A 27,871-nucleotide genomic window follows, 5' to 3' on the forward strand; every position below is an offset into this window, starting at 1 on the left:
CTGAGATAGAACGTCAGCGACTTCACACAAGTTTTGACTTCTGGGTATATGGAAATGAAACACAATTATATTAACATAGCTTGGATTCTACTGGTACGTCTCAGCTCTCTCTGCAGTTGAGAGGAAAGTGCTGTTAAAAGGAATATTGAAGACAATTTTTGGGAAAGGACTTGAATTAAAAAATAGACTTTGCATACCTGGTCAGAAAGAAGAGCATCAGAAACTAACATGGCACATTGTTACTTATTACAGAATGTGCAGGATTAGAGACTAATAGAACAGAACTGAATTAAAAAGTAACTGGAAATTATGGCCAATAAATAGGAAACGAGGAAACACTGTAACTTCAAAGATAGGAAAAATAACAATGTGTAATAAGATTAGTCTGTCATATATATTCAGAAATGCAGGCTGAATTGTTGAGATACTGAAATAGTAGTAAATATGAATAATAGAAGTATAGTGGATAATGACTTATGAATTACTTATGAAGGCATACATTGTCTGGAAAATATTTCTTAAAGTGCAGAGAAGTTAGTTGCAGTACTTGGCAAATATCAAGATTCAATTTGCAGAGAAGCATAATCTGGGAAAGAAATAATATTTGTATACTACTTGTGCAAATTCGGTGTTGCTATATGAATAATTTGATTATATATAGTCACCTAAACTAAGAAGGCTTATTAGTACTATTTAAGTTCTTTGTTATGGAAGAGAAAAGTAAGACATGAAAAGTTTAGGGATCAAAATTTCACAGACAAAATATAAAATTAGATTAAAATCAGCAGATTTAAATGACATATCTTCTGAAATTTCAACATAAGAGAAATAAAGAATCAGAATAAGGAAGAAGAAATAAGAAATTAGAACAAAAATTCTGGTAAAATTTTGCTTATATATCTCAGAGAATATATGATTCCTTTTTATATAGAATCAAGTCATGTTTGATTTTTTAACAATTCGGTTCCAAATCCAACTTTTTTCTGAATTTGGAAATTTAAGTATTTACCCGAGATTAGTCATCTGGTGGGTTCTCAGATGGGTGTGATGTTGGGAGGTGAAACTTGATGAGAAGGTGGTTCCCTAGGGCTGTGGCCTGGAAGTCCAGATCTTTCCTACACCATTGATCTCTTTTTGCTTCCCACTGCCACACCGAAGACTGTTTCTCCTCTACCCCGCCCTTCACCATGCCTCCCTGTCTTGGAAGGAGCCAACTGTAAACTGAAACCTCTGCAAACTGTGAGCCAAAATGAATGTCTCCTTTAGCTAGTAGGTGTTGAGGATTTTGTGTGAGCAATGAGAAAGTAACTAAGACATAAAGGAAGAATGGAAGACAGGTGTTAAGACAGGCAGATTTGGACCTGGGAGAGAAATAGAACCAGATTGCAAAGAAAGTTTGTGGTTTATCATTAAGGTTGGATAGAGGTTATTATAAAGAATTTTCAATGGGGTCTTTATCCTCCAGATTGAAATGTTATTGAATAGGCATATATATATATTAATCAGCCATGAAGAAGGTTAAATTTGAGTCATTTATAGGTAAATGGATCCATATGGACACTGTAATGCTAAGTAAAATAAATCAGACAAAGTTAAATATCTCATGATTTCTTTTATTTGAGAAATTGAATATAAATAACTTAAAATAATAGAGGTATGACAGGAAACATGGAGGTAGACTTTGTGGAGATGGGAAGGGAATCTAGGAAAGAAGGGCACAGGGAGAGAAGGGCAGGGAAAGGGAAGTAAAAATGATCAAGATGTGAGCTGTATACGTACAAGACCCCCAAGATGGCTGTGATTATTATGTATCAAATATATATATTAATAAATTACAAATAAATGAATATTAAAACATAAATAATTCTTTTCCATGAGGCAAAAATGTTCCCTGCCTCTTCCCAAAATACCCAAAGGGGTAAATGTGTGTTTACCATTGTAATATACCCAATTTAAGTTTATAACACTGTTTTATGTGAAGATTCTGCATTTACCACTGAAAGAATCACATGCACTGGATAAAGGGATGCCCTGCTCTAGTGGAATACACAGAAATGCCTGAGCGGAGCAACAGAGCAGGGATTTGAGAATAGGAATTGTATCAGTTTCACGAGATGGAAAAAAAGAAGAGACAAGGACGCTCAGATTGATAGCTATTGTGTTCACAAGGACAAACATCTGTCGCATCCCTGAACAGCAAGCAAGCAAGGTCATTGTAAAACATCCTGTGAGATAATAAGAAAATAATCTAAAATGAGGAGAGAGAAATCTAAGATGAAGAAATGAGCAGAAGGTTTATGTGTAGGAACAAATAAGATTTAAAAAATTCTGCCTATGAATCTTTACTTAGGTGTGAATAAATAGAAAATTAGTCATAAAGTCAAAGAAGCTATTTGAAATTTCCTCAAAAACTTTTGAAATATAAGCAACTCTAAGCTATTAAAAATTCAGCCAACTATAATAAAATGCAAAAATTCACAAAAAAGTATGCTAAACTTCTACTATGAACCATGAACTAACGCATTTATTTTTTCACTTAATGCTGACAACTCTGTGACACAAATATTTTTGTGGAAGTTGAGTTTCACAACAATGTGGTTAAGTAGTTTTTCTGAAGTCAAAAGCCAGCTAACCAGATTTGAAAAATCAGGCATCAGTACCCAAGCTTATCTGATTACAAAGTTGTCCTTTATTGATAGAGCTTCCATCATGTAAAGTGTCACAGTTAATGTTTTAAATCATTAGGTCTTTTTAAAAAATTTCATATCAGTAGACAGCACCAGGTTGTGGTGTCAAAATACCTCTTTGCAGTTGCCCCTACATTATTTACTAAAGAGAAATAAGGACTTATAATTAAAATAGCAGGCAATCCTTTCAAGAAGAGAAGGAAGAACAGAACAGAATGGAAAAGAAAAGAAAAAAAGGAACCGAACAGAACAGAAAAGAAAGAAAAGGACAGAACAGAACAGTAAAGAAAAGAAAAGAACAGAGAAAGAAGAGAAAAGAAGTCTTTTATTTTGTTTGATAGTTGCTGCCAGACCCTTGGCGGGCTCCCAAGTTTGCGCATGCTCAGGTCTCACCCGCCAGCAGGGGGCAGGCGACGATTCTGGTCCCCTGCGGCGGAGCTCTGGCGTTCCCTCTTGAGTCTGTCACGCTTCCTTAGCAACGGGTTGCCCTGGGAAACAGGAGGACGCCAGACGAACAGCTGGTTGCCGGCGAGTTCCTAGCACCTGCTTGCTGTCAGAGGCGGCGAACCATGTCGGAGATCCTCTGCCAGTGGCTTAATCAGGAGCTGAAGGTGTCCCGGACCGTGAGTGAGTGAGCAGGCCGAGGGCCAGCGGGCGAAGGGCGCGCGCACCGAGCCCCGAGCGCGGAGGCCAGGTGGCGGGAGGGCCTCAGCCGGGCTGCTGGGCTCCGCAGGCTCCGCTGCTCCCCAGGCCGGCCCGCCCCATCTGCCCACGCGAGGTACCTGCCCACAGCGGACCATCCTCGCAGTTTTTGACCTACTGTATGGTTCCAAGCAGGCAGTGGGGTTAGGGAGGGTTGTTTCTCCTATGGAGAGAGGCCTTTGGTGGTCTCTGCAGTCTGAAAATAAGTTAGGATACCTTCTCTAAGTATGTTTCTTTCAAGTACTTACAGAATTTGTAGAATAATCATCTTAGCTATCCTAAGAGTGTTTATACAATTTTAAATATTTTTTTCTTTTCCCTGAGATATTATTTTTCCCCTTTAAGCAGATCCTTATCCTTTCACTGTATTTATTGAGGATTTTTTATCTTATGCACTCTTACCATTTCTTACACTAGGGAGACAACACGATATTTACACATGTGAGTTTACTTATTTCACTTATGAGTATGGTCTCAAATTGCATCCATTTATTTATAAATATCTCAATGTAAACATTCTTTATAGTTGAGTAGTACTCCATTATATAAAAATACCACATCTTTTTTATCCATTCCTCAGTTGATGGGCATTTAGGTTGTTTCCAAGAACTGGCTATTACAAATTGTGCTGCTATAAACATGGGTGCACATATATCAAGGTGGTATGCTGTTTTCAAATCTTCTGGGAATATGCTCAATTTACATTCATAAGATTGGAACAATTTTGAATGTTAGAGTCTAGTGATCTGAGGCACTCCTGAAAATCATTATGTAAAATAACAACCCATTATGCTCCTACCACCTTATTTTGAAAGCCTGTATCGTCATTGTTTCGGGCTCTTTGTTGTTGTTATCGTTTTGTTTTGTTTTGTGTTTTCTAGTAATTTGTTTGTTTTGTTTTGTTTTCCACTCTAATACAGAAAGGATAGGTGTACATGTAGAGGCTTATACATGCAGAGAACTTCTGAACAGTTTACAACAATGGATTATATTATGCATGATGAAATGAACAGCTAATTTGAAGAAAAAGAGACATTATAGTATGCATTGCTGATTCAGTATCATCATGCTGTGAAATCCAGTAATGTTATTATTCTCTGTTCAGAGTGGCTTTTGTCTATTTTTGTATTTTTAATTTCAACATACATGAGGGCAGCTATTTTGAAAAGAATAAGAGACATTATGGCAGTCATTGTTTGATTTTCCTATTGAAGACCTATAATGCCTTCATCACTCTGTTCTGATAGGTTTAATACTATTTTGTTTTGTATGAATTCACTGTGTGTGAAGATATGGACAACTATTTAGAAGAAAACAAGAGACATTATGGTAGCCATTGTAGATGTCCCGTTGTCTTGCTTTGAAATCTGTGTCACTTACATTATTTTCTTCTGATCTACTTTGTCCTGTTTTGTTACGTTTCGTTTTACCCTCTTTAAAATAAAGTTTTCAAAATTTTTAAAAAGTGTATTTCTTCCCTCTGGCCTAGAGTAGATCTGATCGTACTTCTGCATATTTAATTGCTCAGCAGAGGAGCATGTATAAAATTAGCTATGTAGCATAGGCTAACGTCTTAGAAGTTTAAGCTCAAAAGTTTACAAACGTTAGCCATTTCTAGCCACTATTTATCCCACTTGAACCGATCTTTTCCACTAACTTGATTTTATCTTTATCCTGAAGTTATAGAACTCAAAGCTCCTAAATCTTGCGATGGACTTCAGAGGTAGTTCAGTGGAGCCGTGCTATTCCAGTGCAGCACTGTCCTCCACCTCTGTGCCTTTGTTCTTCAGTGGGAGTTTGCTTTCCCCAAGGCAAGAGGTTTTCAATACAAATCACTCCCCTCTGATTTCTCAGAGGAACCCTGAGAACTTGATGCCAGAGGAGCAGTGATGCCACTCGAACATCACATAGGGTGGTTATGAAACTTGCTAGTGGCTCTTCAGGTGCAGAATTTATTATCTAGAACATGGATCCTCTTCAGTCCCAGTTTCTTGAAGCTTCAACCCCAGGTGCTTTCTTGGCCAAATCACTACCCACAGCTAAGTGGCAAGAAATTCTTTCCCAGAGTTCTGTGTTATTCTGTCTCCTGAAATACAGCGCTGGCATCAGGACAATATTTATCATTTATCATTTCTTACTCTTCTCTCAGTTTAGAATCCAAAAGATAATATCATGACTCAAAGCTGACTTGTCCGTAGGAGCAGCTGTTACAGATTGTTTAGTTGTTAGCAGGCACACCCCACCCGAACTCCTTTCCCTTCACCACCAATACATATGTATTTCTACATCCCAACTGCCGCAAAATGTTTGAAGAGAGACAGTCTTTAAGATAAGCAAAGTCCACATGTAAAGGATTTTTCAGAGTATATTGAACACGGTCAAATGTGTTTGGAAATAAACAAGGTAAGATCTATATATCAAGGAAGCAACTGCCTACTAGTGATTTCTCATCATTAGATGAGTGATTCTGTGGGGTACAATAAAAGACTTTGGCTATTGTATAGAAATTATCAGGAAAAAGCTGCACGTGTTAACTCTGGGGGAAGGGAGCAAGCAATTTCAGAGCTGTATGAAGACGAAGTATTAGAGGACACACTGCCAGGGTTGAACTCTCCAGTATACCACTTAGCTAACTTGGACCGTAGACAAATATTTACCTAAACTTCATCACCTTTAAATTACTAGTAATAATTGTGCCTTCTCAGATTGTATTGAGATCAAATGAGACAATAAATGTATAGTATTTTTAACAGTAGTTAGTGACAATAATATCTCACTTAGCACCTATTATATAAAAACAAGAAAGTAAGTTTATTTGAACAAAGTTTCATTTCATTAGGCTGATTATAGGAGCATAAAGAAATTGAAAATATCCTCTAAAAGTGTACTGGATTACTTGGTCCTTTATTCATGCTATGGATTATTATGCAATTATAGAAAGATTATTAGCTGCTAGAAGTTTTGACCTAAAAGATATTCATGTGTTTTTGTCAAGTAAAAAAAAAAAAACAAAGTCATGAGCTTAATATGATTAGTATAATTACATTTTTGCACCAATTAGGCAACACATTCATATAAGTTTGGATATTCATTCATATGAACGTAGAGATATGTATAGGACTACATTCAGTAGTGGCGAACCTATGGCACATGTGCTGCAGTGAGCTGTTCGTATTATTGAAATCTCTAAAAGGTTTGATGTCACTGTACTAGACTGTAGGCATACACATCCATTTCATATTGTGATTATGTAAATAAAGAGAAATGTATGTAGCATAAAAGCCAGTGTATTGCTATTGTTTGCCCTGGACATAAGGGTGTTGAATAGTTTTTTTTTTTTTTTTTTGTACATTTTTGTTATTTTGTTTGTTGCTTGTGTTGTTTTCATAGTTTTAAAGAAAACCTCGTTCAAACATTAAAAATGTAAAAGTTAAAAAAAGTAAATCAAACTTCATGACAAAATAGAAAAGGCTACTATTTAAACTGAAACGTGGTAAACATCTTAAATACGGTACTGTAAGGTTTTGTAGAACTGTTATTGTCTCAGATGAAATTTATAAGTGGGAAAATGATAATAAAATGTGTCCTTTTTTGAACACTTGCACACTCATGACATACTCTGCGCTAAGCCCTTTACATAATTCATCTTTCTTAGTGTTATAAACAACCCTAAAGCATTTCCTCAGTTATTAGATAAGTAAATGATGGTGAATTTGGTTATTTGTCAGTTCACATAACTAATAGGTTTTGAAATAAGCTTTGAACCTAGATCTTTGACTTGTGTTTTTAGTGTAATATATTAGTTTACACTTAGAAATATGTACATTCCTAAAGTATTCTTCCTAACCTATTCATTTGAACTTTTATAAGGATTATTTGACTTCAATTTGAAATCAAAAGAAGTACAGAAATTCAATCACTGAGGCATGTTACAGATTCACAGGGTATAACTTAATTCCTAGGTGATTAAATAGCAAAGATGGATGTATCAGTGTTTCACTAGAAGTAATTTGGTCTTTGCATTGTGAGGCAAAGGAACAGGGTGAGAATGTGAGTGAGTATCTCGATAAAACCAAATAACACTTCAGTCTTGTTAGAGAAGCAGCCAAAGTCAGTTGATTTCCTGGCTATTCTGAAAGGTAGATGTCAATTTGGACAAAGCATGTTACCCTGAACTTTTCATTGCTCAGGCTACTCTGGATAACCTCAATACAGAAAATGGACTCCATCAGTCTCCATTGAGAGTAGCTGTCTGCCACCTTAGAAGGTGGTAATAAAGTTTTTTGAAAGTCCCTAGAGGCATGATGACAGAGGAAGATAGGAAGACTGCAATATATATAACCAAAGCTAGGGATCTTTAGCAAGTTAAATTTAACTAGAATATTTTGTCTAGAAAATAATGCTTGGATACGTATGTTAATGAAATGTCTTAGAATACCAAAAATTGCTTAACACAAAATTATGCCTGGAATTCAATAATTAGTTTTATAATGGAAGTAAGCAACCGAGAGTAGTGTTGCTGAAATAGTTTCTGTTCCTTTCTTTGAGAATTCTGTTACTTTTTACAATAGACATTGCCTCTATTTTACAAACCGTATGAATTCAACAAAACTAGTTTCAGAATGGCATAACTGAATAGTCTCCATTATCAAAAGAGTTTGAAATTATAACCTTTGGGAATTCTTTTCTTAGAGGATAGCTGTATACTTAACTATTAATAACAAGATATATAAAATTAAATAAGTGTGCAAAAATTGGGTACATTTTGTGAATTTTAGGAAATATTCCATGCCTCTTCAAAGTAGGATTCTTCAAAGTAGGTTTCCATAGATGGCTAATCCAGCCCTTGTATGCTAAATATTACTAGCTTTAGTTTTGATGAATAATATTTTCCAGTCTTTGTCTCAAATTTTATGTGCGTATTCTATCTGGGTAATCCTGTGCATTAAAAATTGTTGTTGTATCCTTATGTCTAGACTTTTTAAAAACTCTCAGACTTTGTTTTAGAAAATATATCAAATATGGATAGGAAATTTTAGGAAAAATATCAAAACGTATTGAATATTTCCATGAAATATTTTATAATGTAGCATGATGATCTAATTGTATCATAGAAAATACAATTTTAGATCTGAAAAACAATCTTAGGCATTGTGGTGGTTGGAATACATTTCTGCTAAACTTACTTTGAAATTTAACTGCCTTCCTGAGGGGTTAGGAGTAGTATCTTTAAGAAGTGTTTAGCTGATAATGATGCTTCCCTCATGGATGGATTAATCTGTTACTGCTAGAGTGAGCTCCTGATAAAAGAAAAAGTTTTGACTCTCATTAGCTCTGTCTGAAGCAGTCATTTACTCTTGCATCTTCTACCATGTTATTATGATGCAGTAGGAAGTTCTTTGCTGGATGCTGGCATCTTGATATTGGACTTCTGACCAGCAGAACTGTGTGAAACAAATATCTAAAGTAGCTCAGTCGGGGTTACTCTCTTACATCAGCACAAAATGGACTGACACAGGCATCATTTAATTCTTATTTGGTATATGAAGGAATTAAATATGCTAAGAGCTTTGCTTAGGGTTACACAGCTGGGAAGTTAGACTTGCTGCCTTTTAATTCGTTGCTCTTTTAACCAAGTGTCATTAAGTCACGTATTTTCTTCTGCTCTCACTTTCGGGGTCATTAAAAATATATATTACTTCTGATAGAAAGTAATGATTTTTTATATTTTCTGACCAGGTCAGCAGCATCTTTCTTTATTAAAATGTGGCTTCAAATCACTAGAAATTTATGTAGCAAATATTAACAGTAGTACATCATTGTATAAATTAATGCCAAAGTTCTAAGATAGAAAATTCCAAAGAAAGAATGATAACATTGTATTTTCACAATTGAAGAGCATTGTGATATATAAATTGAAATTTAGCTTCAGCTAATAAATCTTGAGAATTATGATAAAACTTTCAAAGAAGAAAATTATAAGGGTTGACCATCCTGTTTTTATACTGAAGGAAAAATTGTCAGTGTACTAAAGAAAAAAGGCATAGCATACACCTAATATCCAAATAAAATTGAATTTATTGAGTTACTGCCATGAGAGTCTGAAGACCATCTTTACAGAGTGTGTTAGAATTGGTTTGGGCTTGTGTTAATGGTTTTTGTGAAGGATTCCAGGAATCGGCGCTTTACTCTAAATTGAATGCTGTCAATAAGCAGGAGATTTTATGGCAGAGTATCTTAATAAACTTTCTCTAGAAAGGGGGAGAATGAAGCAAGTCAACACTGTAATTAGTAAAGAAGTAATCACCACTCAGATGAGTCAAAATAGGAAGCTATTTGTTTACCGTTTTGTTTTGGACAATGTTCTTGTTTTTATCTGAGTTAGGCATGATTACAAAGGGATCTTGTTTTTGCTTTGATCTGTCAGGGTTGCGGAGTAACCTTGTCTGATGTTGGCATGTGTAAATTGGTTATGATCTTCAGAAGAATGTCCAGGCTTGGCTATGAGTGTCTGACCACTTCCTAGGATTATCAGACCTAGGAAGGCCAGCCTAATTCCCAGATACCAGCAACTGCAATTCTCTCTCTGAAATGAAAGTAAATTTGCTTGGTCTTGAAAATGTACTTATAATGAAGGTCTGGTATTATTCTTCAAATAAAGGAGAGAAGACTACTGAGCATAGAATATAGGTCTATATTACCTACAATTTCAAAATCCAGAAGTCTCCAAGAATCCAAAGCTTGTCTTTTATTCATTTGGCAGCAAAACATGACCAGAAATACTGGTTTTTATTTATGCCACTGAATGTAAATATTTAAATATTTTATTCTAAAAATCAGCCTATCACAGTACTTGTCCAGATGAACGGGCCCTAAAACTAAACATGCATCTGATTTTAAGGACAATGACAAAAATTTTCTTCCTGAGTGCTGAACTATTATTTGAGCAAGTATGTTTATACTATAGTCCTTGAGATTCTGTTATTCAATTTACAAATTATATAATTTCTTACCTTGCTTCCTTAAGTTAGAAGACAATAATAATAGTTATGCTTGTCACTGAAAACTTAAGAGTAGACCAGGCATTATGCTAAGCAATTTACATGCAGTAACTCAATTCTCAAAGCAACTTTTATGAGGTAAAGCTATCACTGTCCCTCTGTTACAAAGGAGAAAGGATGGCTATGTAATTACTCAAGGTCAAGTGGCTTATAATTGAACAAAGAATCAAACAGAGGCTCTTTATTCAAAGCCTGCACTCTCCTCATTACTACTTTGGAAAGTGGGTGGCTGTAAGTACTTTCTCTAGTGAGCTCAGGGACATGTTTGGAGAACCACAAGGCCATTTTACCTGCTGTCCAAGCCTAGCTCTAACCCATCACAAAGGCCCATATTAAAGATTTTAGTAAAAAGGAAACTTGAATGATGGCAGGAGCACAATGTGGCTTTGAAGACTAAAGTCACGGTTGAATTGTTGCTGAATAACTTTAATCCCAGATAAAAATCATTTGAAGTTCAAGATGTCACTAGGCCATCTAAGTTTGTTTCCTGTGTTAGTATATTATTCCTTGTCCTGGAGTAAACCTGCTACTTCTTTCCTACAAGAAATGCCAGTTGTTAACATAAATTGATTTATGGAGGTGACCATCATGAAATTAGTCATGCTATGCCATGACGTGTACTGGGAAGAAAAACAAGATGAGACAAAGGGAAAAATAATTTTTTTCTTTTTATTCATGATTTCTCTCTCCTGTCACCCTCTTCTTTACTCTCTGTGTTTTTGTTTTGTTTAATCTGTCCTTTAGTCATTGAGAGGCTGGGTCCCTCATTTGTTTGGTCCTCAGTTCTTTGGGTCCTTGATGAAAGAGGTATAGGTATAGGCTGTGCATAAGTATAGACAGAATTTATTGTAAAGTAGATACAGAGAGAGCTGTACCTTAAAGGGAGGAGGAAGGAGTGCCAGGAGGGCATCTGTGCTAAGTGCAAGTTTAGATGCATTTTTATATGAGCAAAAGTGTTCAGAGAACTACAATAGTTGTGATGCTTGTCAACACTTATACTGAGAAGTTACTTTGAAATTGCAAAATACCTTCCTTATCTTTTTTGGGTAGTTAGTGTTTTTCAGGGGCTTTAATCATGTAAGGAACTTGCAAAACATTTTTTTGAGAAAGATAAATTCTTAATTTAAAACAGGGCCCAGTCCAAGGCAGGAGAGTCTTTAAAGAATACTTTTTACCTATTACAATTGAGCTGTAGGTTATGGCAGCCAGGAATGCTATATATATATTTTTTGGAGTAATGCAGCCAGATGGTCAGGTGTTAGAAGGAATGTACATGGTGTAAGCCTTAAAATTTCACTGTGTCCTGTGCACCTTAGCAACTTACTATAGATGTATTCATTATACTGAAGAAAGAAGTCTTTCTTTACTTAACTGGCAACACATGCTCCCCCATCCCTCAGGTCTCCTACTGTCTATCTACCTGCCTAACATTCTCATTCTATGTTTCTTAATTTATATACTTTTAGCTTGTATATTTTTCAGTCTTTTCTCATTATTTAATTTCTCTTATTTATTCTTTTTTTTTTTTCTTTTTTCTTTTGGTACCAGGGATCAAGCTCAGGACCCCACGCTGGCCAAGCAGGCACTTATGCTCCAGAGCTAACCCCCTGGTCTCTCTTTTATTCTTTTCTGTTTCTTTTTTTTTCACATCTCCTCCAACTTTTCTCTGTGTTGCTCTCATCATTTGCTATATTCTTTACTCAATGTACTGTTTTTTGCTATGGTATAATAAATTTAAAATGTTAATTGTCATGCATAAAATGCTACAGACATATATTTTTATGTGTGTATTGTTGAAAGCTATCCAAAAACAAGGAAATACGTGTTTACTGTAATTCGTTGACCTTTATACTATATTTTATTCATATCTAAATTGCCTTGTTAACATACCACGCCATTTCAAAGGAAGTTTATTATGATTTTAATTTTCAAATAATCTTTTTATAATGAATAACTTGGTACAGACCATTTGTCTGCTATACTGAGGGTGACAGAATCTCCTAGTTTTTCATGGGAGTGACTGAAGACATTCAATTACTATGGACAATAGGCATACTTTGAAATCCAAAGGGAGGGGAAAAGGAAATAAAACTAACTGAAGTTAACAAAGCAGTTGCTTCTATACAGAAAGCAATAAGCCAGAAACTGATGCCACAGCCTAATAGCCTAGGGCCAGAAAGAAAGTTGTATCGACAGACTGACCATATCTCCAGGTCAGAAAGGCTGTTTAGGAAACTAAGAGACTATGGCTGGACTAGGGAGGAGAATTGAAGAAAGAAAAAGACAAAAACAACACAGAAGACGTAGAAGGCACAGCCAGAGAAGGCCAGATGGCACATTGAAGACTGGCATCAGCCAGACCATGGAATAGCACTGGGGGTAACACAAGGGTCTGCAAACAAAGGAGCAAGCAATAATAGTAACACAGAGGGTGATGGTCCCCTTCTGTGCTTAACAGGAAGTCGGGAGCCATTTGGACTCCAGTTGCATCATGTACAAAGCTGTGATGCTGGAAGGTTCTTGCTAACAGTTGGCATTTAGTGTAAGTGCAAGGCAATGCTCATTTTAATAGCATCACACGGCACTCTGATGTTTAGTGGGTGCCATCGTAACCTCAGGATAATGGGGTGCATGGCTTATGAAGTACAAGCTGAACTCATCCTACCATGGCCATATCCAGGAAGTTGACCAGATCTAGCTGAATTATAAAATTCTCCTTCAGTAGGTGATTAGTCTCTAAGTATATTTTTAAGAGTAACATCAGTGTTTCAGATTAAGGAACAGCTCTGCAAGGACCATTGTGACTTATAAGAGAAGGGCATCAAACCATCAACTCTGAAAGAATGTATTATGTGTTTCGAGTGAAATCATTCTGACCTTAACAGGTTTAAAATAATGATAAAACTGGCATGCTTGAGGACAAGCTTGCTAAAGCCTGTGTGTGCGTGCCAGGCTCCAAATTTTAACAATAAATATAGTGTGTCTCCTCCAATGAACTAGATAGCTAAGCACAGGTTTAGATGATTTAAAGTTTTTATTTCCTGGGAATCACAAAATTTAATTATTTATTTGCTAAAGTGATCCTTAGACAAAAGTGTTTTGCCCTGCGGGTTTCTTATCCTGTATTTTTCTATTGTAAATCAAATTACATAACCATAGTCAATAGATTGAAATGCTAGTCAGTTCAGAACCTCACCCTGAATAAATAGATCAAAGGGAATAATTCACATTTTTAAGCTGATGTTATTTTCTTACTTGATCCTAAGAATTGGTACATTACTCAGGTTCAAGTACTTTAAGAACAAATACTATAAAGTCTTAGTTAAATTTGTGAGTTAGTGTCAGATGGTAAAAGAATCTTCTACACATGACAGAGTCTTCTGAGTAAGTTCTCTTTGCAGTGAACTTATGGGCCACGTCACCCTTCTGAAGCCTCAGAACTAAAATGCAGTTGTACACATCATGAAAATGTGTTTCTCTGCATGTTCAATTAGCCACATCCTTCTTAGTCAAATAGATAACACAGAGCAATTCAATATGATTGAGTTTATGATACTTGAATGAGGTACAGTGTTTTGACTAATGTTACCTGATGGATGGACTGTCTTGAACATTTACGAAGGATTTTGAAATCATTTAAGAGATGATGGCTTTAATGTATGATAGTATAATTCCTTTGGTTTATCAATTTTGTGTGTCATCCATAAATGCCATATAACACTGTCTCCTAAAACAGAAGATTTTTTTTTAAAGGAAGAAAATTCTATGGCATACTTGAAATTTTTTCTGAACTTATGATTATGTGCCGACTAGATGAAAGACATGGCACCTGGTAATTCTCAGATATTATTTACAATCTCAGATTGCATCCCACAATGGAATGCCATTCAACCATAAAAAAGAACAGAAATATATTGTTTTAACAACATACATAAACTTGGAGATTATGTTAAGTGAAATTAGCCAGGCACAGAAAAACAAGTATCTGATCTTACTTATTCATGAAGTTTAAAAATGTTGATTACATAGAAGTTCAGAGTAAAATGGTGGTTCCCAGAGACTGGGGAGAGTAGGGAGGACAGAGAAAAAGAAGGAGGTTAGTCGGTGAGTACTATGTCTTGATAAAATAAGTTGTACCATTCTATTGTACAGTGAGTTCATTGTATATGCCAATAATAAACTATATGTATCAAACAGCTAGAAAAAAATTTTAAAATATTTTTCCATGCAGAAATGATAAACGTTTGAGGAAATATGTATTTTAACCTGACTTAAACATTATAGATGTGTACGTGTGTCAAAATATCATGATATTCCATTAATATATGAAATTCATATATTTATATGTATCAGTTAAAAATACGTCTAGTTAAAAATAAATCTAAAACATAAGATACGTAGTTACCTATTTTATTTTCATTTTATTAGTACATATTTGCAGTACATGATGTTTACATTCACTTTAGGGAGTAGGTGCGTGTACATAAGACAACTTGTTTTGTTTCTAATCCACCTTCCCTGCCCACCCCTTTCCCTCTCTCTGTCTCTAAATCCTTTTTCTACATTTTCATTCTTGTTACTATTCTCAGTTCAGGTTTATGGCATGTAATGTTTACACTCATTGTGGATATTTGGTAGTTGTACATGGCATGCCATAAATATTACTTCCCCTCTCCTGTCAGATGCAGAATTTCAGGGAGGTTATACTCCCTGCCCAAGATTGCATACAAGACTCCTGCATAGATTGTGTCTGACTCAAAGCTACTTTTTCTCTCAGATATTTCCATCATTAAATGGGACAGAACTGGATTGCAATGTCTTCTCTGAGCCACAAAGCAAAAACTTGATTATGTCCAATAAGGTTTAATTAAGATAGTACAAATGCTTTTAATATACTTCTCATTATTTACAAATTAAAATTACATCTTTATTTTAAAATTTAAGATTGAACTTCACTTGGCTAGAATATGTTCCATGATAGGTTGTATGGATAACTAAAGCAATAGAAAAAAATTTTGTAAAATATCTTGAAGATTTGTTTTTAGATCTAGGATTTTTAAAAATAAATTTCATTGAATGTCTTTTACATCATTTTAATTTGAAATTATCCTCCTTTAAAAATTTATATATCATCAATGATTGGTTTTAATTTGGGGATTTGTGTCTACTGTTACACATAAATCTTTTATTTTGGTTACTAAAAGATATTTCTAGAAATATATTGATGGCACATGGGTCCAATTTAAGTTATAGAATTTGATTGTATATGTATGTTACATTGTAGTAATATTTTTTCTTTTTTATGTCAATATTTTGAATTCAGATCCCAAGTCATTTGCAAAGGTGTTTTCCAGTGGCTATCTAATTGGAGAAATTCTGCACAAATTCGAACTTCAGGATGATTTTTCAGAATTTTCAGACAGCAGGTTAGTGAGATCATTATTTACTTTTAAAATCATTAAGTACATAGGCATTGGAGCGTTCAAAGTTAATAGAACCATCATTCACATCATTTCTAAATCTAAATCAGTCAAACCATTGGTTTGGAAATGGTTGCTTCCTCATATTGCATTCTTTGTTGCCTTAGGAATACAAAGAAGAGAAAATTACATGGTTTCATCAAGACCTCATCTTCACGGAGGGCTCATTTAGTAGCGTTCATATTCCTGCACTTTTCAGTCAGGTTATTTTTTCTTTTGATAATTATTCTTTTTTACTAAAAAGAAGACATGAAATAGCATATAATGACCTGAGTGTTGAATTAATATCCATTCTTGTGCTTTAAAAATAAAATTTAAGTGTTAATTTAAAATTCCATATTTTCCTTTTTATTATTTATATTGTGATAAAATTCTTAAACCACAACTTGCCATTTTAAAGAATACAATTTAGTGATTTTTAGTATATTTCTGAGTAAACGCTTTTATCATATCAATATTTCTAAAGTTATGAGCCTTTATTTTCTAACATATACTTCCACATTGAAAATGTTTCATGTGTACTTGAAAAGAATGTGTATTACATTTTTGTTGATGTTCTGTAGATATCTTTAATATTTCCTTGGATTATAATACTGTTTACGTCTTGTAATTTGTTGCTGGTCTTCTGCCTGGTTTCTGTACCTATTGTTGAGAGAGTGGTCCCAAAGTCCATAGTTATTGCTGTAGATCTCTCTGCTTCTCCCTCTATTCACACAGCTGTTGCTTCATGTATTTTGTGGTGCTCTTGTTAGATGTATATATGTTTGTAGTATTTAATATCTTGTTGAAGGTTATAAAATATTCTTATTATCTACTAGTAATTTTCTTAGTTAATTTTGTCTGATACTGATCACTTTGGCTCGCTTGTGATTATTTGCATAATTTATGTGTTTCCAATCTTTTTCTTTCAACTAATGCTTATCTTTAAATCTAAAGTGTATTGTCTGCTAAAAGGCATGTAATTGAGTCAATATGTAATACTAACCACACTTGCTTTGTAAGCATAGTTATTTAATATATTTTTAATGTGATTACAAAAGAGAGAGAATTTAAATCTGCCATTCTAGTATTTGTTTTCTATATCTTTTGCCCTTCCCTTTCTACCTTCTTTTGTGTATTTTCAAATGTAGTATTGATTTTCTTATTATTTCTTTTAGCATATTTTTGAATTATTTTCATACAGGTTGCCATGGAGATTATAATTTACATTTTGAACCAACTCATAATGGATCAAATTAGTACTAATTGATTTCAACATCATACAAAATTTTTGTATCCCAATTTTTCCCTTTCTCCCTTTATACTATTATTGACATAAAAAAGAAGTTTTAAAAGTATTGTTTTGTGCCACTATTTTTTAAATCAGATGGAAAACAATCATCATAAACAAAAGTACATTTAAACTCTTTTATATATTTCTCTATTTAATTACCTCTACATGTACATTGAGTTGCTGCTTAATGTTCTCTCACTTATGCCTTAACGATTTCTTAGTATGTCTTATATTCTTGGTATGTGGACAATCATTTCTCTTAGCTTTTATTTATCCTTCAATTTTGATATATAGTTTGCTAATTGCAGAATTCTTGGTTGGCATTCTTTCCCTTTCAGTGCTTCAAATATGCCTTCCTGCTGCCCTCTGACCTGTTTTATAAATCAGCTACATTCTTTATTAAGAAACTCTTCTCTGTGATGAATTGATTTTTCTCTTGCTACTTGGTTATCTATGCCTGGTTATCTACAAATTATCCTATTTAGAGATCAGTGAGATTCTTGACTAAATAGATTCATGACTTTCATCACATTTGTTACAATTTTGGGAATTATTTTTCAAGCTATTCTTTTTACTCCTTTCTCTCTCCTGTTTCTTTTTGGAAATCCCAGTATTACTACACTTGATGATATCTCAGAGATTTTTGAGGTTATACTTACTTTTTAAACTTATTTTTCTAGTGAATATTTTGCTATAGCAACACTTCTATTTTCTGAAACTGTACATGCTATGGTTCCTCAGACAACTTCTACCAACATTTTTCCGTATGTATGGGCTATACCTTCTTGTATTTCCATATACCTCATAATTACTGAAAGGGGAACACTGAAAACCTATCATGTGGCAACTAAAATTATTGTACCTCCCCAAGGCCCATTGTTGTTATTCTTACTTACGTTGCTGCCTTTAGCTTGTTTCAAGAATTTCTTGGGCTAATTCTGTAAAAATCTGTATTCCTTATTGTGTTCTTGGTTAGCTTAATGGTCATCTAATAAACAAATCTTGAATCCGTAAGAACTTTAGTATAAAAATATTTGCATAGAATTTATATTGCATTAGTATAAGTAATCTAGAGATGATTTAAAATATAGGAGAAGATATGCCTACATAATAAGCGAATATGGTTGCCATTATATAAACATCCAAGGATGTTAGTATCCATAAAAGATCCTGGAACCAAGGCCCTATAGATACTAAGAAATGACTGTTCTAAATTGGCTATCATTAGTAGGGCCACAGATGGATACAACTGTGAGGATGCTAGAGAAGGCTTTGTTCAAGAAACAATGGGGCCCTTTCTGAGTGAAGGAGTACTATGCCAGGGATAGGGCCAGGCAAGTTGAGCACATAGTATATCTCATATCCTTGGCCAGTATTTGGAGGTGAGCTTCCTGCATGAATAACATCAGTTGCAACAGCCCTACCTGTCTTCCACTGGGAGGAATTTCTGTACTATTGAGAGTTGATGCATTTTTTGATTTCCTTATTAAATTGTAATTATTAATGAATATGAATTATACCAATTAATAGGTTTCAGTGTGACATTTCTATACATGCATATGTTTTGTTTTGATCATGTATATCTTCTCTATTTCCCTTTCTTATCCTTCTCTTTCTCACTTTTCTCCCAACCCCTTTAATCTCTGTACTACTTTCAAGTCATTTTTCAAATTTCTCGGCACCATGTGTAAGAGAAAACTTATGATACTTGCCTTTCTTTGTCTCAGCTGTTTTCCTTAATATGATGGTTTCCATTTCCACCCATTTTTCTACAAATGAGATTCTTATCTTCTTTATGGCTAAAGTAAATATTCCACTTTCCGTATCCATTCATCTTTTAGTGGGTAGTTAGACTAATTCTGTAGAGAGTGACTTCCTTTTCCTGACAACCAAATATGATTTATCTTCAGTTCTTGAGATATCATACTTTCTTTTAAATAAGCAAAAGATGAAAAATTCTATGGACTTAACCTTCTTAATAGTACAGTTGTTTGAAAAAAAATTATTTGTAAAATCCAGCTTTTTTTTAAAATCTGGGCATCTTGCCTAATACTTTTAATTTTCCTAATCCAAATGAAAGTTATAAACTAATGCTGTGAATAAGTTAAATTTCATTGTCTAGGAAATTATTCGATTCTCAGAATAACTCATCTAACTCTGCATTATCTACCTTAGAATATGATTAGTCCTTCCAAAAGGACGAGTAATGAGCATATTAGTAAAAGAAAGAGAGAAAGAAGGAAGGAAAGAAGAATATTTTTGGGTGGACAGCTTCTACTTATTTTGTAAAAAGTTGTTTTCCCTCACCAGGTGTCAAAGAGGCGAGGAGAAAGTGGCCCTTGTTAAGTAAGGGCCTCACTGGACAAGCAGAAGACTTTTCCCAGAGCACATTCCTTATTCCCTCAGAGGTCATATCTTACGTCATATGCTCTGGAGACTAAGCAAAGATGTCCCAGTACGTTTTCTATATTCAAAAACAACTGCTGAATATCCTTATGCTGAATGTACAAATGCTTTAACAAGCTTGAATTTCCATCAATTCATATGCAAGTTACATTTCCCAAATTTTGATTTGTTAGGAAGTTAGAATATTTATTGGGACTTACATAGAGAAATGTTGTTATACTTGAATACAATGTCCAGTTCATAAAAACCATTTTAAAGTCTAATAGTTAAATGAACTATAATATGTACAGACTTCCTCTGCATTTTGGGAGCCATATTATATAAGGTAGAGGACAGGGAATGTTCTTCCTTTTTCTTGGTGTAAGGCTAAACCCTGAAAAAAATTAGAAATGGGTAATGCTTGCTTTTGGATTTTCCCTCCTGAATTATGCTGTAACCACTGCAGCCAAAGGTTATAACTCAGACAACACTCTGACAGGTGACCCTTCATCCTCTTTCTCCATACATGTAATAGGTGGTGCCCAGGACTCCTAAGTGTTTTCTTTCTTTAGGCACTCACATGTGTGTGTGGCAATTCTCTCAGTGCTGAGGTATCATTTTTGGTGAGAAGTTGGTAGCAATACACATCTAAATTGCAATTTTGCCTTCCAAATGAAATAGTTTTTAAACCTGTAAGTTTTTCTATTTGGAAGAAAGTATCTGATTATATCTTTCTGTATTAAATTTCTATAAAATTTTTGTTTTCAACTTTGAGCAAAAAAAATAAAATTAATTAATTTTAGTTCATTCCAGAAAGATAAATGGATTTCAGGTAGACACCGACAATACAAAAATTTCAATTTTTCCATTACTCAGTGGTTTTATTTATTTTTATTTTTTTTTTGTGTGTGGTAGTTTTGTTTTGTTTTTCACTATTTAAATTTTTTTTATTTAAAGAAAAGATTAAGATAAAAGAGGACATAACAACACAGGTCAGAAAACAATTTAAGCAACATAGTGTTTCACCACAGGATAGCCTGAGATCATAGTAGTTACCATACTGTCTCTTTCCTTGAAATATTTGAGTATACCTTCATATACTATAGTATCAAACATACCAAGACAATGTAAAACTATTCAAAAGAATGAAAATATTACAGGGTATTCAGAACCAACTAACAGAAAACGAACAATATTATCTCCTTGTCTATAAAAAATTTTGTTTATACTATCACATATAATAAAATCCAATAAGATACAACATGATAAAACTGATGGAGATAGAAAAGCAAAAGCTGGTGGGACTTCAAAACAAGATGATAATAAATCATTACTAGCTATTGTAATGTCTTGTTTTCTTCAAAATAGCTGTTCATACCATCACAGACAATAAAATCAAACAACCCAGAATAAAACCATTCCAATTATGAATGAAAATATTAGAAGGCTTCAAAGCAATATAATGGGGAGTCGTGATTACCACATACCTTTATGTATTCTTACCATTTCTTACACTAGGGAAACTATTCAGTATTTATTCATGTGAGTTTGATATATTTCACTTAGGAGCATGGTCTCAAGCTGCATCCATTTATTTATAAATATCTCAATGTGATCATTCTTTATAGCTGAGTAGTACTCTGTTGTATAAAAATACCACATCTTTTTTATCCATTCCTCAGTTGACGAATACTTATGTTGTTTCCAAGATCTGGCTATTACAAATTGTGTGGTTTTAGAGAGAAATTATGCACTTGAAAGAACATGAGATAATTCATAATATTGTATCACGGTAATTCCTCTGATATTTGTTGTTTTAGTTCAACATTGATGTCTAATTATATAAAATATATTAACTCCTAGGATTTCAACAGCCAGACTTACTAATTTTTCCCGCTTGGAGCCAACACTTCACCTTCTGGGTGTGCAATTTGATAAGAATGTGGCCCAAAACATAATCACAGAGAAGCCTGGAGCAGCAACAAAACTCCTATATCAATTGTACATTGCTCTTCAGAAAAAGAAGAAAAGTGGGTTGACTGGAGTACCAGTGTCAACCACGCAGCCCCTGACAAGCTTGAAATTTCAGAACGTGAAAAATGAGGCTTTCCGAGAGGTAGGTACACAAAGAAACCTGGTCAACATGTCACAGTGTAAGACTTTCCGAAGAATAATGACAGTTCTGTGGCATTTATCTGTCAGGTATATATGTCTATATGTATCTTACTGGCCAAATTTAAATTTTATTTTTTTCATATTTCTAAGTAAGTTACCTAGTTTTGATATCATATCCCCATTCACATTGCTGGTCGCTTTTAAAAGTCTGCTCCTCAATCCCAATAATTTTTGTGTCTCTCTGCTTCTTTCCATTTTTACCCTTATATCTGCTCAGATCTCCTTATACACCCAGGCAGCAACCTCTTAACACGTCTCTCCAGCTTTAGAGTTTTTGCCAGAAGCTAATCAAGTGCCATATGTGTGTTTTCTGAAATACAAATTCCTTGAGTTCTTCCTTGGCTTGGAAATCATTGTGCATATATATCCTGCCTCTAAATTTTGCTGATCTTCACATTCTTTCCTTAAACAGTCTCAACTCATCTAATTTTATTTCTTCATAGTCCTCAGCATCCTGTCTTTCTTTCTTTTATGCTGATTGATAGTGTGTCTTTGAATACAACTTGTATATTCCTACTCTTCCCTCCCACCCAAAGTCACCTTTCTGGTCTCTCTTCTTTCCCAAACTTGTCTTTTCCATCCTCTGTTTAGCCTTTCTGGTACACATAGATTCTTCTTTTTAACTCCTGGGAAACGTAATTTTCAATCTCTGCGTGTTAACCTCCCAATGCTGATATTGTTGGTTAAGCATTCATTATTTATACATCATATGACCTCATGGTCTTTAGTACCTCAAATTCAAGAAATATGTTCAGTGTAGTTCTTTCAAAATTGCAAAACTTCAGGAAATATGCTCTGATAAATTAATATACCTTTCTAGATGAAAAGTTTTTTCAATTTCTGTGCTAGTTCCTCATGGTAAGCGAAGAAAGGCCCTGAATTAATATTTAGTGCAGCCCTGATGCAAAGGAATAAATATGGATGGAAATAATTACATTTTAAAATTTAATTTATGAAGTAGCAATGACATAGTAGATGTGAGGATCATTTCTATTTTCAAGTTTGGACATTTTTAATGAACATTTTTATAAAACTTGATAACAAAATTGACTCATTACTCATGGAGAGCTAAATATTAAATTAGAATTAAATCTGAATAATGTGGTAATATATCTTTCTTATAAACAAGCTGATTACCTTTGCATTAGTCTCTGGAAAAATTTTCAAAGTGGTAAAAACAAGGACAATTATTTTGTACCTGCCTGATCAGTGGGATTCTATGTAGCTTCAGAAGACAATATGCTGTTGATATAAGTGGTAAAAGCTGCCCTAAATGAGGACAAACAAGTGACCCTTAGGCCTAGCGTTGTTCAAAGGTGACTTTCCAGAGTCAGTCACTCATTGAACAGACATTTATCAGATTCCTACTTTATGCCAAGCACTTGAAAATGAACAACACAGAAAAAGTCTCAACAGATTTTACATTTTGGGAAGAAAAAATTTTTTTATTTAAGTGGTATAATTGCCATGATCTGAAAAGGACACTGGAGATCACAAAAGAGAATATGCTTTCAAGATATATGGAGGTAAAGAAAATAAGAAAGTAGCTAAGGAGCCAGAGGAGTATCAGATTATTTGATAACACAGAAAGTGGAGCAATTTGCCAAGTGAGAAGAAAATCTAGCCACAGAAGTCAAATGTGGTCTGAAGACAAAACAGAACGATGTCCTCTGCGGAGAAAAGATGATGAGACAATAAGTGGTTTATTCATTGGTGTAGAGGAGGAGAGAGATTAGGATATCACTGATATGTACTGGCTCAAAATTGCCATGTTATGTTCCAGTTGTTTGCTTTCTGTTTTTCTTCCTTGTTTAAATGCTTGTCCTACCTGGTGGTTTCTTCCTGTTGTTGTTCTGGGGATGTGGTCATTTTTATCTCTACTATACTAATCTTTCAGTACTCTTTCTAAGACTGGTTTGGTGAACATAAATGTCTTCAGTTATTCTTTGTAATAGAAGTATTTTGTTTCTCCATTAAATTCGAATGAAAGTTGTGCTGGGTACATCAGTCTGGGTTCAAAGTTGTTTTCTTTCAGGGCTTGAAATACCTCACTCCAAGTTCCTCTTGACTTGAGGGTTTGTGATTCTAATGAGATTTCCTTGATAGGTGAGTTGTGCCTTTTCTCTAGCAGTTTTTAGTATTCTTCTTTTATGTTGTATGTCTGAGATCTTAATTATTATATGTCTGGGTGTAGATTTATGTTGATTGTGATTGTTTGGCATTCTATATGCCTCACTTATCTGCATATCAGATTTTTCCCCATGTTTTGGGAAGTTTTCTGCTATTGCTTCTGTGAATGTTTTAGTTATGTCATTTGCATTGACTCCTGCATCTTCACTGATGCCTATTAATCTTATAGTTTCTCTTGACATCATCTTGAATTGCTGGATTGTCATTTCATGCTGCTTTGTTATTTTTAAAAGTTTTATCCTTTCTGATTGCTAATTGTGATCCTGTCCTCAAGCTCCAAAATCCTATCCTCAGCTTCATTTAAATGGTTTTGCCAGCTCTCAGTAGAATTTTTTGTTTCTTGGATGTCTCTTTGAGTTTGTTTCATGAATTCTGCTTGTTTTCTATATTGGTAATTCAAGGTTTCAATCAATTTCCCATGCTCCTGTACTTTTTTTTATCTATTTCTTCTTTAGTTGGGCTGAGCAACTCCATTACTAAGGTTGTTATTTCTGTCTTTACATGAGAGATTACTTCTGATTTGATTTTTCTATAGCCTCATGGAGTTGGTTTTTTATTTTATTTGCTATCTTTTCAGAGATTTCCAGTGCAATACTTTTGAGGTCCTCTACTTCAATGTCTCCTGTACCTGCTCCTGGCGGACTAGATGTTTGAGATTGCATTTTGCTTTTTTGTTTTGTCATTTTCCCCCTTTGGGTTAATATTTGGTTCTTCAATAGTGTCACTGCTGGTATTATGTATCTTGGGGTCCTACTGTAAGGTTGATGTTTGTCCAATTGCTGGGTCCCACAATGAAGATGTGGGCCAGTCACCTGACTTTCCCCCTGCAGGGACTGTCAGGTGAATCCTGTATTCTTCCTGGGCTGACAAGCCTAGTATTATTGACATATGTCAACTTTTAGTTCCTGCCGTTACTTTATCTTCAGGTTATTCCGGTCACCAAATCTCCCTGTCTATATTGTTTGTGTCAGCTGAGGCCTACTGTGTCCTATTGTGTGCCTGTGTGTCTCATAAGCCCTTTTGATTTTCTCCAAGTTGGGAGAGTCCTTATTGGAGTACTCCTCACCTTGCCTGATGTTTTCTGTGTGCAGGAAGGGGTCACCCACACTCTTGACAGACTTTCCAAGGTCTTACAGTTAGTTGGAGGGAGCTTTACTACTGGCCTATTTACCCACTGTACACCTCTATTTTAGGGGTGTATTCATCACACTGACTGCAGGCTGCTGAGATCCTCAGTTTGGGTGAGGCAGTTACTGAGTCTCCCATCAAGCTAGCATGGTTAATCCTCTGTAGTCCAAAGTTCTGGGAGAAAGGGTGGGGGCTGAAGATCAACAGGAGTATTAGGTCCAGGAGGTGCGCAGTGCCCTCAAGGGGCCAGTGGGTGTCCAGGGACAGGTATCTGTTGGGCCTGCAGGAAGCGCAGCATAGCAGCATAGGTGGTCCTGGGCTGAGGGGCACATTGGTTGCATCAGTCCTGGTGTCCATGGGGTGCTATCTTGTTTTGAAGTCCTATATTGCTTTTATGGTTTTGTTCTGAATGGGTTCATTCTGTTTCATCCTGTTTGGTCCTATTCCTCTTAGTGAAGCTGTAACTTCAACTGGTTGTTGAAATTGTAGGATGAATGCTAGGAGAAGCACAGGAGCATAGTGATTGGAGCCTGCTGAGGTCTTCTGTTTGGGTGAGAAGTCATTGAGTCTCCCTTCAACTCAGCCTGGTTAATCCACTGTAGTTCAAAGTTCTGGGAGGAGGAGTGGGAGCCAAAGATCAAGTACTTGGTCTCGGAGATGGGGAGGGTCGCTGAGGGCAGTGGCTGTTGGTGCAGCATTCCTCCAGGGTGATTGGGGTCACAAAGGAAGCCCAGCTGCACGGGCGTAAGGTCCGAGGGTGGCGCGGCATTCCTCAGGGCTGGCGAAAGTCGCCAGGAAGCCCCCGGGGGTGTGGACACAAGGTGGAGGGTAGCACGGCTTTCCTCAGGGCTGGCAGAGATCACGCAGAGGAGATTAGGAAAAAAATAGTGGTTTTCTTTGATGGCTAATGAGGTATATAAAAGTGACTCTTGTTTAGTAATGTTAATGCCAGCTGATGTTTATTGTATGTAATAGTGACATGCCAAATCTTGCAGATACTTTGTGTATATTGGTTCACTTGATGGTCAAAATAACTCTGTGAAACAGATATTTTTATTACTCTTATTTCATAGATGATGAAACTGAGGCACAGAAAGTTTAGGTAACTTCTCTGTTTTGTGCAGCTAATAGATAACAGAAGTGAAACTTGTGTCCTGAAGTTTTAATGCTTTTTTTTTTTTCCTGAGGAGTGGCTTCAGTAATGAAAAGAATCTGGCTTCTTCTTGTATTATCTCTTATACATTAGAATAGATTTTATGAAATTTACTATAAAATCATAAATGGGAAGAAAATCAAGTCATATTTTTACTGTCCTCAGATCAGTGAAAGAAAAGAATGACTGACATGGGGTTTGGATTTATTTTAATTATTAACAATGTTAATTCATAAAAAATTTAAAGATAAATTTATATGCGTTCATAGTGACAATACAATCTTTGTTGTCTAATAGCAAAATCTTGTGAAATATTTTCATTTAGAGACTTAAAAATCTAGTACCACATCAAACTGATTGTGGTGTTGTAGTTACATAAAGGTTTGAAAAAAACATATAAGCAAAAATATATAAACAAATAAAAAGATCTTGCCCTAGTGCATTCTGAGAAACTTAAAAGATTTCAAAAACTCAAGAAAGAACAAAGGTGTTCTTAAAAGGTTAAAGAGGTTTTACAGAATGATAGCATTTAGGGAAATGGACATAGTACACTATTGTGTTATTCATTTAGTACAGATTGCATATATAATAATGCAACACAAATAGTATTTTCCTGATGCATGACTTTGTCCTTCCTGTCCCCCCCTCCTTGCCATTCACCCTTACTCCTGTTAACTGCACCTCCTAGTGTGGCTGAGAATGATAGCTCCCATTTTAGGGAGTGGCGGGACAACTCAGTCTCTTCTACTGCTGGAAATGTATGCTTCAGCTACTTTAGTGAAAGGGGTTTGATACTAGCTACACGAAGGTCAGGTTCATAACCACTGTCACCTTGGACTGAGACAGAGCAGATGTTTTCCCCACTAGTTGTGTTCTTGGGAATGTCTTTAGTGGCCCTGTCTTGCTCCATCTCTCTCTTCCCTTTCCAACCATGTTAAACATTTCTTTGACTTATTCCTGGCCCTTGTTTTCTGCTGTGACCAGCACACTGATGCCTTTCACAATTTTTAAAAAAATCTTTAATCATGTGTCTGTAAGGCCATGATTGGATAAAGATGTATGGAATTATTATTATTAAAGACTCTTAGAAGGATTTCAATTGGCTAGGTATGTGGAATGTGTAAACTACAAGCAAAATAATTATAATTCTTCCTATTGCACTATAAAATTTCGTATATTCCAGAATGGTGACTGCGTTCTTGTAGTTAAGGAGGGGAAAAAGCAAATCAAATGCTGGAAGATCTTATGCTCCCATCATTGCCAGAGTCAAGGATCATGCCTCCCCTAGCACTGCATGGCAAGAGGTTGTAGTATTTAAACTGGGACCAAGAGATAGAATCTAACTTATCTGAAACCAGTCATTGCAGCTTTAAAGTGCCAAATCTAATGCAGTCAGTCACCACAGAAAATTTGGAAAGGAAAACGTGACATCGTTATATATTCTGAAATAAATTATGTTTAAAATGAGCACAGAAAGCAACCTGGGCAAAAGAAAATATGTGACTTACTGACTTTCTTAAAGAAAAAGATAAATATATTATGTATATAATGCACATAAAAATTCACATTTTGGAAAGTAAAATGAAGAAAACTTTTAAATTATGTTCAATTTCTACAGTTTCGATGGTAATTTAAAT

The 27,871-nt window shown here is 35.0% G+C and overlaps 1 protein-coding gene across 4 annotated transcripts in view; it reads left to right on the forward strand.

Annotated features, from left to right (window-relative positions):
* The first annotated feature begins 3,144 nt into the window (after positions 1 to 3,144).
* Positions 3,145 to 27,871, forward strand: part of Spef2 (sperm flagellar 2) — a 164,677-nt gene continuing 139,950 nt past the window's right edge. For 3 of the 4 annotated variants that reach the window (XM_063258063.1, XM_013152903.3, XM_063258064.1), the window contains exons 1-3: positions 3,145 to 3,314; positions 15,774 to 15,876; positions 21,452 to 21,704. In XM_063258063.1, the coding sequence (XP_063114133.1) occupies positions 3,257 to 3,314; positions 15,774 to 15,876; positions 21,452 to 21,704 (414 nt within the window). In that variant the 5' untranslated portion in view covers positions 3,145 to 3,256. The remainder of the gene's footprint in view (positions 3,315 to 15,773; positions 15,877 to 21,451; positions 21,705 to 27,871) is intronic. The other variant, XR_010050435.1, reaches the window with a different exon arrangement.

This window comes from Cavia porcellus, unplaced genomic scaffold, assembly GCF_034190915.1.
Source record: "Cavia porcellus strain 051 isolate PalLab524CR breed Dunkin Hartley unplaced genomic scaffold, mCavPor4.1 scaffold_11, whole genome shotgun sequence".
In the NCBI taxonomy this organism is placed as follows: domain Eukaryota; kingdom Metazoa; phylum Chordata; class Mammalia; order Rodentia; family Caviidae; genus Cavia; species Cavia porcellus.